Here is a 25480-nt window from a genome sequence, read left to right as displayed (position 1 = left end):
GTATCGTTTTTTGGGGGTTCCACATATGAGTGATATCATATTGATATTTGTCTGACTTACTGCACTGTTTGACAATCTGTAGGTCCATCCATGTTGCTGCAAATGGCATTATTTCATTTTTTATGGATGAGTAATATTCCATTGTATATATGTACCATGTTGTCTTTATCCATTCCTCTGTCGATGGACAACTAGGTTGCTTCTGTGTTTTGGCTATTGTAAGTAGTGCCACAGTGAACACTGGGGTGCATGTATCTCTTCGAATTATGGTTCTCTCCAGACATATGCCCAGGAGTGTAATTGCTGGATCATATCATAGTTCTATTTTAGTTTTTTAAGGAACCTCCATACTGATCTCCATGGTGGTTGTACAATTTATATTCCCACCAACAGTGTAGGAGGGTTCCCTTTTCTCCTGGGTGCATAAATATTTATGAATGTTATATCCTCTTCTTGTATTGACCCCTTTATCACATGTAATGCTCTTGTCTTTTGTTACAAACTTTGTCTAAATCTATTTTGTCTGAGTATTGCTACCCCAGCTTCCTTTTTGTTTCCATTTGCATAGAATACCTTTTTCCATCCCCTTACGTTCAGTCTGTGTCTGTCTTTGGATCTGAAGTGAGTCTCTTGCAGGCAGCATATAGTTGGGTCTTATTTTATTATCCATTCAGCCATTCTATCTTTTGATTGGACCATTTGGTCCATTTACGTTTAAATTAATTGTTGATAGGTATGTACTTACTGCCATTTAAAAAACTTTTCTGGTAGTTTTTGTAGTTCTTTTTTGTTCCTTCTTTTTTGCTCTCTTCCCTTGTGATGTAATGACTATATTTAGTGTTATGTTTGGATTACTTTCTCTTTTTTGCTTGTGTATCTACTATTGATTTTTGGTTTTGGTTATCAGGAGGCTCATACGTAACCACCTCTATATCTTTGTGATTAAGTTGATGATCTCTTAACTTCGAATACTTTCTAATAATATTGCATTTATATTCCCCCTGCCATATTTAATGTTTTGATGTCATATTTTAAAACTTTTTGTTTTGTGTACCAACTTAACTACTATTGTGAATATAGATGATTTTACTACTTTGTCTTTTAAACTTCTTACTGACTTTGTAAGTAGCTGATCTACTATCTTGATGTTTACCTTTACTAATGAGTTTTTTTTCCTTTCATAATTTTCATATTTCTAGTTGTGGTCTTTTTTTTCCACTTAGAGAAGGCCTTTTAACATTTCTTCTAGAGCCAGGGAAGTTCCCTTATAAGTAACTAGTTGCTTTTCTCTTGCTCCTTTTAAGAGTCTCTGTGTCTGGGTGTGGACCTCTGGGTTCATCTTATTTGGGACTCTGTTTCCTCAACCTAGATGTTTGTGTCCTTTCCCAGGTTAGGGAAGTTTTCAGCTATTTATTCAGATAAGTTCTCTGCCCCTCTCTCTGTTCTCCTTCTTGGTCCCCTAAAATGTGAATGTTTGTTAGTTTGCTTGATGTTGTCTCAGAGGTCTCTTAAGCTATTCTCATTTTTTAGAATGGTTTTTTCTGTTCAGCTTGGATGATTTTCATTATTCTGTTTTCCAGGTCTCTGATCCATTCCTCTGTATCATCTAATCTATTGTTGATTCCTACTGGTGTATTTCTTACTTCAGTTATTGTATTCTTCACCTCTTTTCGGCTCTTCTTTATATTTTCTAACTTTCTGTTAAATGTCTCATTGTCTTCATCCATTCTTCTCCTGAGTTTGTTGAGCATCTTTGTAATCATTACCTGAACTTTTTTTTTTTTTACACATATACACATATTTTTATGTCAACATTTTCTTGAAAGAGTTGTTCTAAAACAATTGCATTGTAAGCTTATGTTTTGTATGCACATACAAGAAGAACTTGTAGAGATTAGGTATTACTGATTTAGCCAGGTTTATCTCAAATTGGGAAAAATAGAGAAAATATGTTGTACATATTTATACATAATAAATACATAGTCATAATTATACACAATTAACAATACTCATTGGCAATGCAGATTCAACACAATTTTTGTGATTGTACAACTTACCTGAACTCTTTATTGGATAAGATTACTTATCTCTACTTTGCTTAGTTCTTTTCCTGGGGTTTTATCTTGCTCCTTAGTTTAAGAACATAGTTCTGTCTTCTAATTTTGCCTAATTCTCTGGGTTTATTTCTGTGTATTAGGTAGGTTGGTTATGTTTTCTGAGCTTGGATAAGTATCCTTAATATAGGTGATATCCTGTAGGGCCCAGCAGCAGACTTCCCTCTGGTGACCAGAGTTACATGCTCTAGGGGTGCCTCCTATGTAGGCTGCACGGGCCCTTCTGTTGGGGCAGGGCCAACTACTTTGGGCATGCTGATAGGCAAGGTCTGATCTCTGCATGACCAGAGCTGGTGCCAGTCTGCTGGTGGCGGAGCGCTAATGGCCAGAGAGAGGATCCAGAATGGTGCTTGTCAGCACCAGTGTCCCTGTGGTAGAACGAGTTCCCCAAAATGTCTGCCACCAGCACCTGTGTCCCCAGTAGGAGTCCCAGTTGCCTCCTGCCCCTCTGGGAGGCTCTTCAAGGTTAGCAAAGGAATCTGACCAGGCTCCTTTCAAATGACTGCCTCTGTGCCAGGACTCAGAGCATGTGAGATTTTGTGTGCACCCTTTGAGAGTGGAGTCTCTATTTCCCACAGCCCTCTGGCTCTCATCAAAGTAAGCCCCGCTGGCCTTCAGAGCCAGATGTTCTAGGGGCTCATTTTCCTGGTGTAGGACCTCTGGACCGGGGAGCCTGATGTGGGTCTCAAACCCCTCTCTCCTTGGGAAGGAACTCAGCAATTGTGATTATCCTCCCATTTGTGGTTTGCCTGCCCGAGGTTGTGGGTCTTAACTATACTGTGCATCTGCCCCCTCCTTACCCATCTCATTGTGGTTCCTTCTTTATATCTTTAGTTGTGGAAAATCTTTTCTATTAGTCTTCAGGTTGTTCTCATACATAGTTGTTCTGTAAATAGTTGTAATTTGGGTGTGCCCGTGGAAGGAGGTGAGCTCAGGGGTTTTCCTACTTTGCCGTCTCGGCCACATCGCTACCCTTTCCAAATTTAAACAAATTATTTGGACAAATATATATTTTACCTCCCTGGGAAAATGTTTTTTCCAAGACTATATTCCATTGGGGTAAAGGAGTAATAAGGACAGGAATTCAGGTTTTGACACAAGTCAGTAAATTTCAAAGACAAGGAAACGGAGTGAATGTGACAAGGTCCCCTGACAACAGTGGATGGAAAGCTAAAAATGGTCACATGTGCTTTTTAGGTTGAGTCTATTTGTGCTCTTCTCCATTTGTACAACGGCCCCTCGTATCCTAATGACACTGGATGTAGGACCCAGCAAGCAAAGTTCAGGACCACTATAAATGTTCATTACAATGTTAAGTACTGTTGAGAGACGAAAAGAAAAGTAAAAATTCATTAACTACCAAAAATTAGGAAAATCCACTTAGAGGCAGTGCCACATAGAGATTAAAAGAGCAGACTCTAAAGCCACGGTGCTAAGCATCAACACCAGCACCACCATCACACTAGCTACTCAACCCCTTCAGTGTCCCAGCGTCCTCCTCTGTAAAATGGAGATAATACCTGTCCCCGTCTCCCAGGCCATGTGCATGTCAAGGGCTCAGCACTGAGCCTGGCAAGGTGCTCAGCAAGGGTGAACATTACTGTGAACTGTTTCATGACTGTGAAGCTGTGGATCCATCTTTGCATGTACCTCATTGTCCTTCATGACTTATTTCTCTGAACCCACAGCATCTAGCATCCCATGGCATAGGTATTCAACAAACGTTTAGTGGTGATCACAGCTTACAAGTTCTGGGTAACAGTCAGAGGTGTGTTATTAGGCTCAGGCATGTGCTGACTGAACCCTAGAGACCTGTGGGTCCAGTCTGTGGGGAGCGGGAGAGGGAAGGGTAAGAATTGCGGTCCAGTCCGATAGAGCTCAGAACAGGGAGGAGGAAGGGCTTTTCAGGCTATGATGAGTTGAGTCAGAATTGCGGTCCAGTCCGATAGAGCTCAGAACAGGGAGGAGGAAGGGCTTTTCAGGCTATGATGAGTTGAGTCAGTAGTTGTGTCTTCAAATGTCATTAATTAGATGCCCAAATACAAATGGGTTTTGCTTTTTCTGTACCACTGCTCCCATCCATGAGCCAAAGTAAATCAGACTACCTGAAAACTCCAAGAGTTAACTAGTAAAGTACAATGAATAAGAAACCCAGTTCTCACCTACTAAGAGGCCCCCATTTGAACCTCCATTAATAGTCAGCCTCTTGGGAGACGTGTAACCTTCCTTGATAAGATATTCAGCAGCACACTGGAAGTCATCAAAGCAGTTTTGTTTGTTGGCCAAGATACCACCTACAATGTGCCAAAGTGAAAGACAGTTAATTAACAAAACAGGAAAAAAAAATCACATTTTAACCTAAGGGGAATTCAAATGATGATAGGGCATAGTTTCAACTACTGATCAACTTAAACAATGGACTACCACTACATTTAGAAAAATGCCTCAATTTAAATTTTGTTATGCATTGTGGAAATCCATCATCAGTACCACAACTGCTAATCCATACGGTGCCTTTGTATTTTTCTAAAACCTCTTAGAACTTAAGAGGCAAATGCCCCAAAGGGAAGAGATGATCTGTTATGACGTCAGACAACCATGAGAATGAAAATGTGAAAGCATGTCAACAAAAAGAACATGTGTCTTGGGAGGAGCTGGACTCAAAACTGACACAAGACCCGGAGCAGAGTCCAGTCCTCGAGTTCCACACAGCATGCGACAATGGGGACGAGTGCGCTGCCCCCTCCCTGGGAAGATGAAAGTGCTCTGCGCGGACTTCCCTGGTGGCGCAGTGGTTAAGAATCTGCCTGCCAGTTCAGGGGACACGGGTTCAATCCCTGGCCCAGGAAGATCCCACATGCCACGGAGCAACTAAGCCCGTGCGCCACAACTACTGAGGCCTGCGCTCCGCAACGAGAGAAGCCACCGCAATGAGCAGCCCGCGCACCACAACGAAGAATAGCCCCTGCTCACCAGAACTAGAGAAAAGCCTGTGCACAGCAACGAAGACTCAACGCAGCCAAAAATAAAATATAAAATAAATTAATTAATTAAAAAATAAAGAAAGTGCTCTGTGCAGAGAGGTGCACTTCTCACCCCTCCTCTCTGCCGGAGTCTGAGGTGGGGACGTGATTACGAGAAGGAAGCTCTCTGACTTTGCCCACGGGTACTTAAGGAACTTAGGTAGGAATTAGGTGGGGACGTGGTGCTGCACAGAGCAGCCCATTAGTTTCTCTGTGCTTGAATGAAGAGGATCTCAAGCATCTCCTCAGAGAATCTGGGCTTTCTCATCTAGAAGCCATTCCAGTGTAGAGCCAAACAAAGAAACCACTTAAAGAGAGGAACATTTGTAAGGCCTTGTAATATCCAAAAGTAAAGGCCAAAAGTCAAAGTCATGCCCGCAGAGGAACGGATGTCTGAAATAACTGCCAATGAAATGAACAAAAAGCAGACATAGATCTAATTAGCTATTTGAGATTAACCATTTTTGCAGAAATTCAATTCAAGATGAAGCAGCGCTACTGAAGAAATTTTTTCAGAAGAAATTTTTTCATATCAAAACAAATGTTATTAAGATTTTAATAAGAAAGTATTGGTGAATTAAGATGGCTAGGATTACTTAGTTTCCAGGAATAATAATATTTTGAAGAGCATTAAATTTTAAACTCAATTAACAGAATGAAATCTAGATTTATCGAGGTTCAGTATGCTAGGGTCTAACTAGAAAAGTTCCATTTCAGGCCCCTTCACTGCCTAAATTAGGAGAAAGTTTGTGATCAGTCTAAACAGAGGTAATCAACTTTTAGCTTCAGTCAAGCTGCAAACTCCCCCACCCCCCAAGACTTCTGGATAATAACTTGTTTATAATTAATACAGAGATGAAAGAGCTGACCAAGACCAAGGGCACTCTTCCCTACCAGAGCATGGTGGACACCTGAGGACCAGAGGAATTTCTATGGCAAAGAACTTGGGTTCTTTGAGGAGAAGGCCACTGGGTCAGGAGTCCGTGCAGGTGGGTGTTTAAGTGTTACATTAAACATTTTTAACCAGGAAATTGGGTGAGTCAGGGGGTTCAGACTTAGCATATGGATTTGGGATGTACATCCAACATAAGGTGTGTAGAGATTTTACTTTTATTCCTCCTTTCTTAGTTATCTCTTACTATCACAGTAAGATATCACTATGATTTTAGTGTAATTAAACTCTAATATCAGGTCCAAGTCAAAACTATACAATGAATTCTATGCTGTTTCAAATACAGTGACGATCAATAAAGCCTTCAAGGACGACACCTGGCAGCAGCTGGCCCGACGACGGCTGGCAGGCTGGGGGCCCATGTGTTCATTAGGGACACTCACTCTTGCTAAGATGCTCAAATAGTTTGCTGTCTGACATCAGTCCTTGGGGTGCATGCTGAAGGCCGAGGATTTAGGCTTGGGCCTTTCCTGCCTCCTGACATCTAACAGGTGCTTATGAAAAAAGCTCTTTACAGATCTACCCTCATCTTTGCTGATCTGATCGATGCAGAAAACCAGAGCCTTGGCCTTAGGAGGTAGAGAAGAACAAGTGGGCGTACGGATCCAGAGGGTGGTCTCGGATGCTCCTGCTGCAGGAGAAGAGCCTTCTCGCCACGTGCTGCTGGCCAAGCCTGAGCCCTGGGGGCCGCCCTCGTGCCTGCAGACTGTCTTACACAGGACGCCTGATGTTGAGAGGGGAGAAGCAGGGAGCCAGCGGGAGTGAAGGGGCTTCCCACACCCTCCTCCCACAAACACAGGAATAAGGTAAGGGAAGAACATCTTCTTCAAGTTATTGGTTAGTCTATGCATTCCAGATACACAAAAGCCTGGGAGACGGGGTGTGCTCCGTATAGAGAGAAAAGGAAGAGATGGGGCTTTAAAAGTAAAGATTGCCATAATTTTTTTTTAAAAGAATGATAATCTGGGGAATAAAGTTGAATATAGGAGCAGTTTCCTCAATCAACTAGAATACATGCTTCAGGAGGCCAGAGAACAGGGACTGAACCGTTAAAACCAGAAAAGAAAACTGACTGTGTTCTTGTGTTTATCTAGCACGTGCAGGTTTTATCAGAGTCCCAGCAGCAACACTAGGAGGATGCTATTTCTTAGCAACGTTGGGAAGATCAGAGAAAACAAGCAAAAGATGCCCGAACTGGGAATAGGAAAGCTCTATTGTAGAGTGCTCTTTTCTTTTAAGAGAAAATGGCCTGTTTTTGCAGTCTGTTTTGAGATAGCCGATAATGCTAAACAGTAAAAAGCCAGGCTAACAGGAGAAGGAGACACAATAAATACCAAAAGTATCCCCCAGGCTCACTTCTGACAGTGATAGATAAAAATGTACCCTATACATTGCTAAAAACAAAACAAAACAAAACAAACTGATTATGGTATGTAGGAGATGCGTCTGAAAAAGGTGTCCTTCATTAAAATAGACTGCAAAGGAGAATAAACTGAAGAGACTGGGCTGTTTCAATTGAAAGGGGGACTGGTGTCTGCAATGTGTTTGGAAGCATCCTTTTCTGCCCCTAATCCCCTCGGCTTGCTCTATGCCATGTTTGCGTTTCTGCAGAGAAAATACCTCACCTTTATGCCACGTCTCTCCGTACTCCCCACCTCCTCTGATGTTGGCCACTGCAAGGACACCACCCATGTGTCTCACAAAGATGAGCCTGGACACACTGAGAAATGGTAAAAACAGTTAACCTGCCACTACCTGTGCCCAGTGAGGGCCGCTGTCCTCCTCCACCACACCTGCACCCGCACCCGCACACACGGCCCTGAAGACGCTCCGCACGTGCTGTCATCTGCGTGGAAGCCCAGTGCTTTTACATTGCTCGGTTTAAGTGAAATGTTGTAACTTCTGACTAGTGATGAACTGCAAAGCTCATACGTTTTCAGGAGCGTGCAGTATACCTCATTTTAAACAACTGTCTTGGCAACCAAAATACTGCCACCCACGTGACACAGCCTTGGTATGAATGGTGCTGTGCTCGTTACACACCCGGTAAAAGCCCCTGCTACCATCTCTCCCAGTATCTCTCTCCAAATTGTTCAAGTTGGAAAAAAGAAAGCTCCTTCTGAAATATGAATTTTAAACAGATTTTCCAGTTTTACAGAAATTTAGACGTTGAAACTAGGTGTGAGAGAGGTAGAGGAGATCAGGCACACTGACCAGAAAATAAGAACGCGTGCCCAGGGCTAGAGAATGTTTTCTAGAAATAAACAGAAGAAACTATAGCACAAAGCTTCTTTAGAAAGTTTGGATTTTATGTTTCTTCCTTCTCGTTCCACTCTGACCCTAACAGTACTGAGGTTATTTTTCTGTTTGCTGTTAACTAAAATTAATTGTGCTTTGAGAACTATTTCTGAAATTTATTCACTCTTCCTTTTAGTAACTGGGGAAACTGTGGGCTTCTGCAACCTGAGGCTCAAGATGGTCTGGCTGCTAATTCCCTGGATGTTGAAGATCAGAGGAAAGGAGAGTTTGAGGTAGGTACAGACCATACACCCATGTGGTCCTCTCTTCAACATTTTTCCTATACCTCGGAGGGTCTCTACTGAAACTGCCAGCATATCCACTGGTTCAGGGAAGAAAATGGTGTAAGGACACTTCCTTACTCGTCTCACTTCCCAACACAGAGCAGGCTTAACGAATACTCGTTGCACAATGAACAAAGGTAAGATCTGCTCAGGAATCAGTGTTGTTTTCATCCAGGTTCTCCTCTGGGGACCAAGGGGATGGGGCTCTGGTGCAGAGGCAGTCTCTGGTTTCTCCTCACTGTCTGGAGAAGGTCAGATGCACGCTGAAGTTCCGAGGTGCCACGCTTACCTGTAGTTAGGTGTGATAGATATGTTGAAGCCGCCGTAGCCGTATAGGAAAGCGGGATGAGAGGCATCCAATTTTATGCCCTTTTTATGCACGATGAACATTGGAATCTTTGTACCATCCTTGCTAGGGTAGAAAATCTAGAACAAAAGAAAGCAGAACAGCTAGATTTAGCGTTCCTGAGTAAACACTTGCATGCTTTTACATGGGAAAAAGACAGGTAGTAAATTCTTCAAGCTGTTGAGTAGCACAGTGAAAATCCAGTACCACTAAGGGGCTAGTTGATGGTGAAGCATATTTCCGTTTTTATGGAGACAGTGTGGAGTAGTGAATACAGGGAGACGACTTTGAATTCTTCTTCCACTCTCAAAAGCTAGGTGACCCCTGGCAAGTCTGTCCTCACTCAGCTTTAGTTTTTTTTTTTGCGGTACGCGGGCTTCTCACTGTTGTGGCCTCTCCCGTTGCGGAGCACAGGCTCCGGACGCGCAGGCCCAGAGGCCATGGCTTATGGGCCCAGCTGCTCCGTGGCATGTGGTATCTTCCCGGACCGGGGCATGAACCCGCATCCCCTGCATCGTCAGGCGGACTCTCAACCACTGCGCCACCAAGGAAGCCCCTCAGCTTTAGTTCTTTATCCCTAAAATGTGGCCACCGTGCCCACCTCTTAGGGTCTCCACGAGGCCCATATAAGAGAACAGGCATTCAGTTCTCTGCTCCCGAGCACCCCTCCCGGCAGCGGAAACTCAGATTTGGCTCTTCTGCCAAACAACCCAATCTAGGAAGACTGTTTTTCTAGGAAAGACATTTCATATTCAACTTCCTCTCCAAATGTTAAGACACTCAACCCCTCTTCATTTTCCTAGGTTCAACTATTAATTAAATGTTAGCAACAACAAAACGTATGTTAGCTTTAGAGAGTAGATAAGAAGCAACATAGGAATCCTATTGTTTCTGATTAAACAAAGACACTTTCTCCAGGATTGATAATTAAGGCTCATCAAACCTTCCTGAATCTGGTAAGTTCAGTTAACATTTCTAGATTCATGACTTTTTGGAGAAAAGGAATAAGAGAAAAAGGATTAGAAAGAGAACATGAAATGTTATTCAAACGGTAAGCCACCCAAAGCTGATAATGGCTTCTTCCAGACAGACAATCTGTAAATAGCTTTCTCTGGTCAAACGTGGTATCTTTATCCCAAATGACACCTGGAAAGTGCCCCGGCTTAGAAACGTCTTGCTGACCTCACACGTCACAGTCAGGGACATAAACCTCTACAGGCAGTGTGACTCGGAGCCATATTCTATCCAAAGCTTTTTAAGGTAGCAGTTCTATCGTGGAAAGTGTCCACAAAGTCCTTGGGAATAAACAGTGGGGGGCGGGCAGGGGAGGGGGGGAGGCGAGGCAGATTTGGAGAAAGGCACTACATGGCCACCATTAATGCCTGCGAGTCTGGTCGTTTTTTGAAACCTGCCAAGGAACAGTATAACAAGCATTTGCTTCTGACTTTGGAGAGAAATACTGAGATATATGTAAAGTTGACTGTTTAGGAATTATGGAGAATACATGGCAGAGTTCAAAGTTATCAGAGGAGACAGGGTTTAGTTAAAGTTATTTAGTGCCGGTTAGGAGCCACTAATAGAGAGTAACCGTGCGAGCAGTACAAGCAAATGCAGGGTGAGAGGCACAGGCGACGGCTGGGGCTAATGAGCTGAACCCAGGCCCTCAGGTAGGCGCGTTCTAACCACAGAGGAGACAGCGTGGGGGCGGGTGGGCAGGGGAGCAAACTGTCTCACACGATTCTACCCTAACTCAATCATCTGCTCAAAAAATAGCGTTCCCCCCCACCCCCCGCTACGTCCCGACTTCCCACCTATCCTCAAATCCCAGCCCCGGCACCCAATCCCTCCCCAGCCCGGCTGAGCCCTCCTCAGGCACCTCCCCTTCTGCGTCCTACTCTTCACCCGGTCAGCTGGACTGGTGCACTTCCGTCCCTACTAAGCTGACCCTCAGAGCCTCCTGTCTGCAAAGTGCTCTGTCTTCTTGCTTCGGGGCAACGTGGCTTCCTCCTCTGGCACTGCTTTGCTTGCTACCACCTGTAGGATTTCCAGTGCCTGCACCTCCGTCTGCAATGCTCCCATCCGGCTCCAGGACAGAGAGGCATCCTTGTGGAATACAGTCAAAAGCACAAAGGCCCCCTTATGCCCATAGCTGCAAAAATATACCCAAGTTTTAAGCTGGTGTAGTTGAGATGTTAAAATAACACCGTGAACGCTGTCCAGAAGTGAAAGGGCACTGTGAGCATGACTACAATAGAATCACCTTCAGGACAACTCCTTAAGAGAAGGCTATTTCAGACTTGAAATAAACATACACACGTAACATATATACGTGTATAAATCTTTATCAAATCTCCATACATACGCACAGAGCAGTGTTTACGCCATTTCCATTGATCGAGTGGCAATTGATGGCAATAAACCTTAACCTGCCCGCAACAGACGGGCAGACTGACTCCTGGGTCTTTTGATAACTATGGAAGGAATCCATGTGGACAGTTTGGAAACAGACATTAAAAATAGCCCAGCTAGTTCCCATTCTGCTCTTTCCATTCCTTTGACTTTACTGACACTGATTTCCTCTTGAAGCCTCTTCTTCAGAGGGGCTTTGTGGGTAAGTTTCTTTCTAGATTTGCCTGGTAAGGAAGAAAAGGCAGCACACTCCTTGTTTCCACTTGCTTCCCAAACCTGGCCCAACCGAAAAGCTCCACTTCATAATCTACACTAGTGGTTCTTGAACCTTATGGGTTGGGCCTAAGCATCTGTGATAAACATGCTAACAGTGCAGTTTCCTAGGCTTCATTCCCAGAAATTCTGGTCCCACAAGTAGGAGGTGGATGACCAAACCTGCAGATTTAGCACATCCCCCAGCTGTTCCCATTGTTTCCCATTTTCTTCCATTCCCAACACCACCCATGTGCATCCCCTACTCTTTTGTATCTGGCCTTTCCTATCTTCATGGGGGCCATCTGCTTGGAGTTCTGGAAAAACCTTCTGCCAACTTCACTCACCCTCTGAACCCCATAGAAAGAAGGATCATTCATTTCTTACTAAGTCCACTACTACCACACTCTTCTGATTACCACAACTTTTTCTTTTTGTATTGTCTCCCTTTCCTTGGCGTACAAACAGACTCAAATTTCTCCTATCCTACATAACAACAACAACGCCCCAAATCTTTTGTACTGCCATGCCTGTCCCTCCTGCTTCCTTCCCGATCAAACATATCCACAGTAACCTACACCCACAGCTCACACTCGCCTGCCTCGTTCAGTCCTATCCTCACCATTGCCCTTTCGAAGGGCAGTGATGAATTTTCTTGTCTTTGCCCCTCCACCCCTACCTCTACCCTGGTGGTGTAGATCCTTCCGAACTTTTCTGCATGCTTATAGAGACACATCTGTTTACACGTATTCACATACACAGGTTATTATTAAAAGGCAATATACAGAATCAGGCCAATATTGGGATAAAACTTAGTCGGCTTCTCCCCACTCAGCTACCTAACGTGGAATTCCTTCCAGGTAAAGATACCCAGATTTACCTCATTTAACAAAGTGGCTGCCTCGTACTTCATCGTATGAAAGTACACAAACTTATTTAACCATTTGCTCACCAAAGGCTATTCAGACTACCCTTTTTCTGTTATCAACACTGATTGATAGAACAAATCCCTTTTACACAAATCTTATATACTCATGCTATAATTTCTATAGGATGTGTTCTTAGACATGATTGCTAAATCAAAGTGTATGTGCATTTAAAAATTCAACACAGGAGTTAGAGCCAAGATGTCAGAATAGGAGGATGTGGAGTTGACCTCTCCCCACAAGTACATCAAGAACACATCTACAAATGAAACGATTCTCACAGAGCACCTGCTGAACACTAGCAGAGGACCTCAGACACCTAAAAGGACAAGAAAAATCCCCACACAACTGGGTAGGATGAAAGAAAGAAAAAAAAAGGAAACGAGACGTGACCTGCACCCCTGGCGGGGGGGAGCTATAGGAGAGGAAAGGTTCCTGCACTCAGGGAAGCCCCCTCACCGGTGGCAGGGGGATCAGCTGGGACAGAGAGGGAGCTTCTGGGATTCGGAGGAGAGTGCAGGAAGCGGTCTGTGGCAGGCAAGACAGAGTAAGACCCACATGGATGGTCCATACTGTACAGATGGCCAAAAAGCACATGAAAAGATGCTCAACATCACTAATTATTAGAGAAATGCAAATCAGAACTACAATGAGGTTATCCACCTCATTGGTAGGAATGTAAATTGGTACAACCATCATGGAGAACAGTACGGAGGTTCCTTAAAAAACTAAAAACAGAGCTACCATATGACCCAGTAATCCCACTCCTGGGCATATATCTGGAGAAAACCATAATTCGAAAAGATACATGCACCCCAAAGTTCACTGCAACACTATTTACAATAGCTAGGACGTGGAAGCAACTTAAGTGCCCATCGACAGAGGAATGGATAAAGAAGATGTGCCACATATATACAATGAAATATTACTCAGCCATAAAAACGAATGAAATAATGCCATCTGCAGCAACACGGATGGACCAAGAGATTGTCACACTGAGTGAAAGCAGACAGAGAAGGACAAATATATGATATTGCTTATATGTGAAATCTAAAAAAATGGTACAAATGAACTTATTTATAAATAAAAATAGAGTTACAGATGTAGAAAACAATCTTATGGTTACGGGGGGAAACAGGGAGGAGGGATAAACTGGGAGATTGGGAATGACATATGCACACTACTATATATAAAATAGATAACGAATAAGGACCTACTGTATAGCACAGGGAACTACTCAATACTATGTAATGACATATGGGAAAATCTAAAAAAGAGTGGCTATATGTATAACTGATTCACTGTGCTGTACAGCAGAAAGTAATGTAACATTGTAAATCAACTATACTCCAATAAAAAAAAATTCAATAGATTCTGACTAATACTCTAAAAACGGTGTATCAACTTAAGCTCCTAATGACAATATTACCTAAGTGTCAATTTCTTATTAGCAGTGGGTGTTAAGATGGATTTTAATTTTTGCTAGTGTAAAAGGCAAACATTACCATCTCATCAGTTTTAAGGCTCAGTTTTTAGATTAGCAAAGATTTTCATCTGTTAATTGGTCATTTTATATCTCTTCCTCAGAAAACAAAGTGTGCCCACGCTTTCAGTGTGTTTTACCTTTCTGATTAGTTAACAGAAACTCTTCTTACATTAAGGACATTTACCTTTCTTTCTGTCACATATTTTGTTTGTATTTCCTCCCAGTCTATAGCCTGTTTTTAAACTTTCTTTGTGGTATCTTGAATATATTTACATAGCACATATACAGATAGGACTCCCTCACCCCAAGGTGTAAAAATATTTGTCTATATTTTCATTTTGAATTTTTACATTTATGGTTATCCAAATGAAGTTTCTTTTTACATATGATCTGGTATCTAACTACTTTTCCCCAAATAGCCAACTATTATACACCATTTACTAAAGAATAATTCTTTTTCCCATTTTTCAGAAATGCCATTTTTGAATTGGTTTCTTCCCAGGCCTCATCTGTTTCGATCCCTATCTCGCAGCTGCTTCTTTGGCTTCCTGGGTGCGGTATTTCTCTAATTCTCTTTCAACCTTCCTAATTGATCCATTACTAGCTCTTCTTCCTGCTGCCAAATGCTACTGTTTTGCAGTTTTCTATACTTGGTCTTCTCTTTTCTATCTGCAAATGCCCCATTTGCCATCTCAGAGAGTTCCAATAAACTACTCCGTGCTAAGGACCTTCACGCCCACATTTGCAGGTCCCTGTTGAGGGGCTGGTTAGAAAGCCCCTCAGGTTGCTCCACTGTGAGGGCTGTGATGTCACACGGTGGGTGGCCCGTCTACATCTGCAAGCCAACGTACTCTAGGTGTACCTGTACAGGCTCCTCTTTGGGGCTCTCTCATTTTGGGTAGTAGCGGTGGTCCCTTACTTCACTCTCTCCTCAGCCACCCAACTGCCAACTCTCAGAATCACATCTTGTGCCAAGGACCCCACGCCCAGGCATCACTCGGCCACTTCAATTCTCAGGCCTCTCCTCGCGCATGTGTGCTGGTGACCCTGCTCAGGACTCCCTGCCACACTAGCCTCAAACCCACCTGGTCTCCCTGACTCCTCTCACTGGCTAAAGTGAAGCGGTGGTAGGAGCAGTGGCGCCTCGAACTATTATTAGTAACACACAACCACCATAATATATTTTATCTATTTATATGATACACAAGCCGTTACTGCTTGATGAGGAGGCGACTGCTGAAGCTTGAACCCATGGGCTGTTTTCAAAAGTTTATTGCTACACCACCACCCAGGTTCAAGCTAAAAAGCAAAAAGACTTTTCGCCCTCATAATTGTAACCAATTGAGAGCGAGCTGACAATACACATCCGTTCATTTTGAGTGTCCACTGTGGGCACAGACCTTTGATGGGATGCCAAAGCCATTATGGGACCCTTAACGGACAGGACAACAAAGTGCTCCCATGGGATCCAGCAGGCACCCACTTGAGTAACAGAAAAAGTCTGTCCGTCATCTAGGTCCAACAGCTCATCATGTGAGGCTGACGGGCCCCGTCTACCCCATTCCTGTCAGCAGCAGAGCAAACGGTCCGTGCGATAGGTCCAGTCCAACCAGGAGCCTGTGACACCAGGGTCAGCACCGGGTCTTTCCCCTGGCACGCCTGTCCACCTTCACCGACACAAGCACCACCGAAGAATTTAAGACAGTGTCTTTGGAAGCACCCGTGAGACCACATGAGAGGGACTATTTTATCGTGTTTTGATATGCAACCTTCATCAGGGACACCACAGATGAAAAATAAACATCATGACGGCGATTCAAAGCCACAGTTAGTTCTAGACATTAGTAAGCCAACCAGAGACTGATCACACACTGACTTCAGAATGTTTCCTGCCTTAATTCCGTGTTCCTCCCCTTTAAAACTTACGTACTTCATTTTGTAGACTCACAGCAGCATAACAAAGTTAGTCCACATTTAAAACCAAGAACATTCAGCACAACAAGGCGATAAGGAAGCACACCCTCTGGGAAGCCCACGCTGTACCTCGATAGAGGACAGAGATGGGTATTTTCAAGTAGTTGTGAGGCTGTTCCACCTGGGAAAGAAAGCTGGTGTCAGCTCTTTCTCAGCCCTGGGGAATCAAGATGATCATCCCAAATTCTGGGTATTTAAAATGTTTCAGGGATTTCCCTGGTGGCCCAGTGGTTAAGAATCTGCCTGCCAATGCAGGGGACATGGGTTCGAGTCCTGGTCTGGGAAGAACCTACATGCCGTGGAGCAACTAAGCCTGTGCGCCGCAACTACTGAGCCTGTGCTCTAGAGCCCGCGAGCCACGACTACAGAGCCCACATGCCACAAATACTGAAGCCCACGCACCTAGAGACAGTGCTCTGCAAGAAGACAAGCCACCGCAATGAGAAGCCCGCGAACCGCAACAGAGTAGCCCCCGCTCACCGCAACTAGAGAAAGCCCGCGCGCAGCAACGAAGACCCAATGCACAAAAAATAAAAATCAATCAATCAATAAATGTTTCAGATACAAGGAGAGAATGTCACTCTGGGACCTCACCTAGCTGGTCACCCTCTCATTTTAGAAACGAGAAACCCAAGATCCATAAAGATAACTGCCAGGTAACACTGCTAGCTTACGTAAAATTAACACCAAGCCCCTGGTCCAGCGTTTTTTCTACCCTATTAGAAAGTAATTCACTTCAAGCTATTACTTCCTTGTAAGCATCTTTCCTGGGTGTAATTATGCAAAATTTTGCAAACGTTAGAAACTTTGACATAAATTTAATATATTCTCCCCACCCCCACCCCCAAGACAATGATCACTGGCCTCTAGGGAATCCAGGGGACAAGTACCCTTTCTTCGCTTTTTTGTTTTCGTTACCCTCTTGAAAAGGAGACTCATTCAAGCATGTCAAAAGCCACATTCCAGATACAGGAGTTATTACTTATCATTATTTCTTAAAGCAGAATGGGTCTGCTTAGAAAGATGATCCTTTTCTAAACAGTCATCAGTGTTACCACCTTGAGGACAGATTATTAAAAGAATAATAAAAATCCCACTATATCCTGCCATGCCATTCTACTAAAAAAATTCAGTTTCAATAGTATTCTTAAAAGGCACAATTCACTTCAGAAATGAAACACAAAATGCTTGAGAGTATCATAAGAAAAGCTAACCCCAACTTGATAAGTAATCAGTTTAAAGCAGCTTCTAATTTTGCACATTTAAAACCAGTATTCTAATGAAATGACTGACAGATAAGAGCTCACCGATCCCTGATCTGCATCCTTTAAATTAAAAAACTCTTGAGGAAAAGAGAGAAAAGGTTTATACTTTATATAAGTCCAAAATGTCAGAAATGACCATCCCTACTGTCCGCATGACTGTGCCGAGGCATCACCAAATGTCAGGTGGTCTTTCTCCGGATATGCATGTATATCTGTATGCATGTCCAGCTCATCTGTATGCATGTCCAGCTGTCATGTGAATCTGGCTTCATACAGATGAAATAAAAACCTCTTCCTTTAAAGGAAAAAGAGGAGCAAGTGAACATAAACCAAGGGAACGTTACTGTTCTTCAAGAGAATGACATCAGTTATGAAAAGATCAGCTCTCTCTGCTGAAATGATTACTTTTCTGGAGATAATAATACATTTAGTAATAAAATCAATTTTGCTAACACATTTGAACATGTGAGACCATTTAAGTTCCCCAAACAAACAATCTTCAGCCCCACAGTTAATCTGATTCAGACTTGGTGCTCTCTGAGGCAAACGCCAGGACTCTCGTTATCACGGGTAATGGGATGTGCTCGTCCACGCAAGGTGAAGGAAAACGGTAAAGGGCAAGCCCTTTGCAGAGAGGAATGTCTGGTGAGGGCGACTCCTGCCTAATTTTAGAGCCTGACGGGTTGAAAGGAGAATGTTCATAAAGGGCGCTGAGCTTCCCTTCCCATCAGACTTGACAGAGCCCCTTGTGTGGCCTGTGCTAAGGATGGCAGACACATGTGACGAGGAGCAGAGCTGCTCAGAAATTCCGTGCTCAATGCAAACAGGGAACAGGACATTCCATCACCCACAGAACTGGGCAGAAGGCAACCTCTGTGCCCCCATTAGCTCGTAAAACAAGTATACGAAGAATTTTGGGAGGTGCTGCACGTTTCTGAGCTGTGCTTACGTTAAAAATACTAGCCTGTTTCAGATACAAGGAAGGTCGTAACCCTATCTCTTTTCTAGACTTTTAACTTTGGAGGAGTGGGGGAGAGTTTAAGGGTCACCTTTGGGCAGAAAATATAAAGGGAAGTGTTTATTTCAGATTGTTTTAGTCTGCTTTCCACAGGATGGCTGGACATTTTTGTAACACTGGAGATTTAAAAAACTCCTGTGGGGCACCTCAACGACAGCGAAGTCGGTCTATTTAAAAAATCTGTTTTAATTTTTGGGACATTTCTTGAGCACCAACGATGTGCTAAGTGCTATATGCATAGTCTCTGCAGAAATGCACCGGCTCTCAAAGGCTCAGCCATCTGTTCTTTGGAATAATAAACCTATTCCCGGTCTCAAACTGTGCAGCAAGAAGTGAAATAGAAAGTGGAAGGTTCTGAACGTGAGGAAAGAAAGCCAGTGGTACAGACACAAGTGGAACATGGCACTTTGATGAGTTTTTAAAATTTAGAGGTATTCACGTATTTTAAGGTAGAAAGACATAAGGGGCTATGATGAATAAATATGACTTGATTGTGAAACATAAAAGCCGTCAGTTCCACTGCCCCGATTTCCTTGTGGTCAAGGCAAACACACAATCAGACGTTTTCATAAAAGTGAAGGACCTACTTACTATATGCAGAGGTTCAGAGAAAGCAGTTTCTGTTTCTTAACAGGCATCGTTTCTGAGGTGCTCTCTAAGAATGCATACATTGCCCCGTAATGAGGCTCACCACAGTGGGCTTTTAGGCTGCATGTGGAATGCATGTGTGTCTGTTTTGTTCTTCATGAAAACAACATGATGAGTCCAACCTCAGGTCACTATGAGCACTGCACTGTGTGCATTCAGTAACATTTGTTTATGAATTTATTTGTTGACTGAATAAATGAGTTAGAATTACATATTAAACACTCTCTTTCCGATCCCACAAATTCCTATACACCAGCCAGCCTCATCAGTTCCTGAGGCTCAAAGTCATCTTGGATGCCTCTCACATGTCATCTTATCTAGCCCTGCCTATCCACATGGTGGCCTTGTCTCCTAACAGGACTCTTGCTTCCAATCTTTGGATACTTGCTACCAGATTAATCTGCCTGCAATCAAAAAAACATCTTCCTTTTAATCTAGGTCATTCCCCTACTGAAAACTGCAATGCCTCCCATTTTCCACAAAATGAAGTCCACGTTTGAGACCAGCAATTGAGACTCTACTCTCCGCCTTCAACATCTGTGAATCCTTCCCAGCTATCTTCTCCAGTGAAACTGCCATTTCACATCTCCAGACCCTGGCTCCCAATGTCACATGCCTGAATAGACTAAAGTATGACTGAAAAGAAACAAATCATCGGCTCTTAGGAGTTCACTTGTTTGACCCCCATCTACTCCTACCCAATGCAGGCATCCCCAGAGCTACATCTCAGGCAGGTTCAACCTTTGCTTGGATATTTCTATAATGAGAAAGAAATTTACAACAAGACAAATGGCAGGTCATTTCATTTCGGAACTTCCCTAATTTTTACAAAGTTCTTCTCTACCTGAAAAAGTCAAAATAACTGAAAATACAGGGAACAAAAGTTATCCAAGGCTCTGGAGACAGAACCTAGTAATAGTAAATTCCTATGTAAGTTAACTATCGACTAAAGTTGCCATACATTTAAAAACAAATATTAAAATGCCTGCCACTTAGTTTCTATATTTTTCACAATAGAGTTTTCCTTAGTCCCTACTTTGGTCACAATATACAGTATTTATTTTACTTGATTTGTTTAAAACACTTACATAGTTTTTCCCATGTACCAAACACTACTCTAAGAGCGTTATAAATATTCCCTCATTTTAATTCACACTTTATACCGTGAATACTGCCATTTTTTAGGGAAGTCACTTTGACACAGAAAAGTAACTAGTCCAAAACATATATCTCATAAGTGACAGAGTCAGGATTTGAACCTGGGCTGTCTGACTCCAGACTCCATGCTGTTAGCCCCTGTAAACAAGGGATCAGCAAATCCTCTGGCCCCTTCCCCAGGGGCTCCTCTTGAACCCTCAATGGCACAACTGTTGCACCATCATGCATCTCCCTCTTGGGGCCGTGCATCAATTTACATCTATACCTAATACAGTGCCCAGAGGACAGTAGGCACTTAGAAAATGAGTGCTGGACAAATGCGGAAGTGAATGCTCAAACTGGACCCCATGCTTCAATCAAACATAAGAAAAAGTATTTTAAGTGGCAGTTCATTAAAAGAAATCCTCAACAAAATATTACCAAACCAAATCCAACGATATATTGAATTGGAATTTATTCTAGGGATGCAAGGATGGTTCAACACCCACAAATCGGTCAATGCGATATACCACATTAACAAAAAGGGTTAAAAATCTTATGCAGAAAAAGCACTTGACAAAATTCAACATGTATTTATGATAAAAACTCTCAACAAAGCAGGTATAGAGGGAACATACCTCAACATAATAAAGGCTATATACGATAAGCCTAGAGCTAACAACATACTCAATGGGGAAAAGCTGAAAGCCCTTCTCTAAGGTCAGGAACAAGACAAGGATATCCTCTCTTGCCACTAATTACTCACCACAGTATTGCAAGTCCTAGCCTGAGCAATTAGACAAGAAAAAGGAGTAAGTATCCATACTGGAAAGGAAGAAGTAAAACTGTCACTATTTGCAGAAGACACGATATCATATATATATAAACCCTAAAGACTCCACCAAAACATTGTTAGAACTAATCCACAAGTTCAGTAAAGTGGCAGGATACAAAATCAGTATGCAAAAATCTGTTGCATTTCTTTATGCTAATAATGAACTATGAGAAAGAGAAATTAGAATAGTCCCATTTATAATTGCATCAAAAAGAATACAAGACATAGGAATAAATTTAACCAAGGAGATGAAAGACCTATATATTGAAAACTACAGGACATTAATGAAAGAAATTGAAGAAGACACAAATAAGTGGAAAGACATCCCATGCTCATGGATTGGAAAAATTAATATTGTTAAAATATCCATATTTCCCAAAGCAATATAGAGATTCAATGCAATCCTTATCAAAATTGCAATGGTATTTTTCACAGAAATAGAAAAAAAAATCCTAAAATTTGTATGGATCCACAAAAGACCCGGAACAGCCAAAGCAACCTTGTGAAAGAACAAAGCTGGAGGCAATCATGTGTCCAGATTTCAAACTATATTAGAAACCAAGAGTAATCAAAACACTATGGTACTGGCACAAAAACAGACACATAGATCAGTGTAAGAGGATAGGGAACCCGGAAATAAACTCATGCTCATATGGTCAACTAATTTACAACAAAGGAACCAAGAATATACAATAGGGAAAGGACAGTCTCTTCAATAAATGGTGTTGGGAAAACTGGACAGCCACATGCAGAAAAATGAAAATGGACCACTGTCTTACACTATACACCAGAATTAACTCAAAATAGATTAAAGACTTGACCATAACACCTGAAACCATAAGACTCCTAGAAGAAAACATAGATGGTAAGTTTCTTGACATGGGTCTTGATGATTTTTTGAATCTGACACCAAGAGCAAAAGGAACAAAAGCAAAAATAAATAAGTGGGACTACATCAAACCAAAAAACTTCTGCAGAGCAAAGGAAACCTTCAATAAAGTGAAAAGGCAACCTACTGAATGGGGGAAAATAATCGCAAATCATGCATCTGGTAAGGGGCTACTCTCCAAAATATATAAAGAACTCATACAACTCAATAGCAAAGACCAAATAATCCAATTAAAAAATGGGCAAAAGATCTGGATAGATATTTTTTCAGAGAAGACATACAGATGGCCAACAGGCACATGAAAAGATGCTCAACACCGTTAATCACCAGGGAAATGAAAATCAAAACAATGAGACAGGGCTTCCCTGGTGGCACACTGGTTGAGAATCTGCCTGCCAATGCAGGGGACACGGGTTCGAGCCCTGGTCTGGGAAGATCCCACATGCCGCAGAGCAACTAGGCCCGTGAGCCACAACTACTGAGCCTGCGCGTCTGGAGCCTGTGCTCCGCAACAAGAGAGGCCGCAACAGTGAGAGGCCCGCGCACTGCGATGAAGAGTAGCCCTCGCTCGCCGCAACTAGAGAAAGCCCTCGCACAGAAACGAAAACCCAACACACCCAAAAATAAATAAATAAATTTATAAAACAAAAAACAATGAGATATCACTTTACCTGTTAAAATGGCTATTATCAAAAAGACGTGAAGTAACAAGTGTTGGCAAGAATGTGGAGAAAAGGGAACTCTTGTGCACTGTTGGGGGGAGTGTAAATTGGTGCAGCCACCATGGAAAATGGTGATGGAGGTTCCTCAAAAGATATCAAAAATAGAACTACCACATGATCTAGCAATTCCACTTCTGGGTATTTATCTGAAGAAAGTGAAAACACTAATTTAAAAAGATATATGTACCCCTATGTTTATTGCAGCATTATTTAAAATAGCCAAGATATGGAAACAACTAAGTGTCCATCAATAGATAAATGGATCAAAGAAATTGTGAGATACACACACACACACACACACACACACACACACACACAGGCATATTACTCAGCCATAAAAAGGAATGAATCCTGCCATTTGCCACAACGTGGATGGACCTGGAGGGCATTATGCCGAGTGAAATTAAGTCAGACAGAGAAAGGCACATACCATATGCTCTCTCTTTTATGCGGAATCTAAGAAAACGAAACAAAAACAAAAACTAAGCTCATAGATTCAGAGGACAGAGTGGTGGTTGCCAGAGGTGGGGGGTAGGAGAAATGGGTGAACTGTTTTTTGTTTTTAGTTTAAATAAATTGAATAAAAATTTTTTAAAAATCCATACAAACACAGCAATCTAGAGTCTGGCATCACAGTGCTTGTAAGCTGAAAAGTAAAAAAATATAAATTAACTCTGGTTGAGGTACTTAAGATGCTGTATAAGCATGGATAAGGGATCCCAAACTTCCAACTTATTACTAATGAAAGATATTTAACATCTGCCATTTTCCTGTGTGTAGCTGTTAATCTATTAATTTAGCAGTGCCACGGTGGATGAGCTTTATGGCTCTTGCACTGTTTGGTTCTGGTAATTGACTCATGAGATTGCAACTGCATCATAAACACCCAATAAGAATGCTTGAAGGGCTTCCCTGGTGGCGCAGTGGTTGAGAGTCCGCCTGCTGATGCAGGGGACATGGGTTCGTGCCCTAGGCCAGGAGGATCCCACGTGCCGCGGAGCGGCTAGGCCCCTGAGCCACGGTCGCTGGGCCTGTGCGTCCGGAGCCTGTGCTCCGCAGCGCGAGAGGCCACAGCAGTGAGAGGCCCGCGTACCGCAAAAAAAAAAAAAAAAAAGAATGCTTGAAATCCATTTCAAATCCTCATTAACTCACACCTACATCAGACCACTTATTTATTTTATTGCACTAGAAAAATAAAATAACCAATGTTGAAAAGACAAACTCTAGCCAGACTGTTCAGTAACAGAACAGAAGAGAACTTTGCAGCTTAACCATTTGTGGCTGGCCGTTATGCATTCTTAAGAGTGTGAACTATTAAAGAGAGACAGATGTTAAAAGAGGAGAAAGGGGAGCGGTGTTCCTGCAATCAAGCAGTTTGCACCCGTGGGGTGGGGGATGGAATAACCTGCACAAAGCCAAGGGGGGCCCCGAATCAAGGACAGCATTGGCAAAAGCCCCCGAACCAGGAAGCTGGCACAACTGTCCAAGTACCACTTTTCATTTGTACCTCCAAGGGGAAACTGAGATGCAGCAAAACACTGCGAGAAGCAAATGCACACAAAATAATTTCGTTGTAGAAAAATGAATGACTGGAATACCGAAAAGGTGAATTTGCAAGTAAAATTCACAGGCACAAAGACATTCATGTGGGTTTCTGCTGGACACATCCAATGCTGCTATTACCCTCTGATCTACTTCTACCTAGAGTCTCTCAGACAATACAAATGCAAACCATCAAAATAGACCCCTCAGGTGAGTAAGAGGCAAAACAAGAAACCCACCATAGATGATTTCATGTTGCTTAAAAAACAATCATTGGGAAGCTCATGAGCACACAGTGCATTTCACTCCCCCACTGGGACGCATGGGGCCAGAAGTAGACTCGTGCTGGTGAGGGCAAGCTGCAAAGAGATGGTCCGTTAGAAGGGACAGAACAGAGGCTTAGAGGAGCATCACAAACAGCCATTGGGAGGCAACTCACCGGGGGGCGGAAAAGAGAACGGCGGTGGGGGGGGGGAATGAAGACAAATCACAAAGTTCAGAAATCCTACCGTGATTCTTCTTTGCTTTCTGTTCTAAGCTTGGCTGTGTGAATGTTTTATATTTGTGCAGTAGAATAACAGCAAAAATCTCATCAATGAAACCATATATATATTTTTTTGATGGCTACGAAATGCCTCCCACTACCTTGTCTACCCCAGCACTATCATGGACGGACGATCTTGTCTATTCATTTAAAAATGTTTTAAAATGTGGAAATAATATACTTTGGATTACACACACACACACCTTTTTATTATCACCTGTAATCAAGGCAGCGTTAAGGCAGTGAAGATCAAAGTCTAAGAAAAATGAAAGCTTAAGATGAATAATCGAATCATGTTCCTGGAAGATCTAGAAAAGAACATTGTGCTGTAGTGATGATAGATGGCATTCAGGATGGTGGACGGAGAACATCTGACGCTTATGAAGCATCAGGGCTGTGTGTGCAGAAAAGCTGGCTACAAAGCCAGCATGCTGAGTTCCAAAGGTTTTATTTAGCGAGTTTTGTGTGATACCTCTACTGCCTAGGAATTAACACACAAAGCCCAGGACTGTAAGGAGACCCCCCACCTCACTCCATTAAAGCGGCCAGGCTCACAGGCTCCACTCACAGCCTTTTCAGTCCACTGCTGCCAGGCTTTGGCTGGCTGCTCTCACCACCAAATGCTCACGGGCAATCCCAACACTGCCCAACCCACAGCCACTGTGACTTCCCTGCAAGACCATGGAATTTCTTGGAACAAGAGGTTCCAAGTCCTTGGAACTACTCCCCCGCTGCTGCAAGCTTTCCTGGTTCCTCTTCCCCACCTCTTCAACCCTCCTGTCCCTTAAACCTTGAAGCTCCCTTGAGGCTTTGTTC

General features: G+C 42.8%; 1 protein-coding gene across 1 annotated transcript in view; it reads right to left on the bottom strand.

Moving 5' to 3' along the window:
- The window catches only part of PREP (prolyl endopeptidase), a 136470-nt gene that overhangs the window by 10653 nt on the left and 100337 nt on the right, over window positions 1-25480 (bottom strand). The window contains exons 11-13 of the mRNA XM_060030171.1: window positions 8961-9097; window positions 7715-7809; window positions 4277-4408 (exon numbers count right to left, since the gene is read on the bottom strand). Of these exons, the coding sequence (XP_059886154.1) occupies window positions 4277-4408; window positions 7715-7809; window positions 8961-9097 (364 nt within the window). The remainder of the gene's footprint in view (window positions 1-4276; window positions 4409-7714; window positions 7810-8960; window positions 9098-25480) is intronic.

This window comes from Delphinus delphis, chromosome 14 (genome assembly GCF_949987515.2).
Source record: "Delphinus delphis chromosome 14, mDelDel1.2, whole genome shotgun sequence".
In the NCBI taxonomy this organism is placed as follows: Eukaryota; Metazoa; Chordata; class Mammalia; order Artiodactyla; family Delphinidae; genus Delphinus; species Delphinus delphis.
The sequence above is the reverse complement of the archived record's forward strand: the minus strand, read 5'-3'. Positions and strand labels throughout refer to the sequence as shown.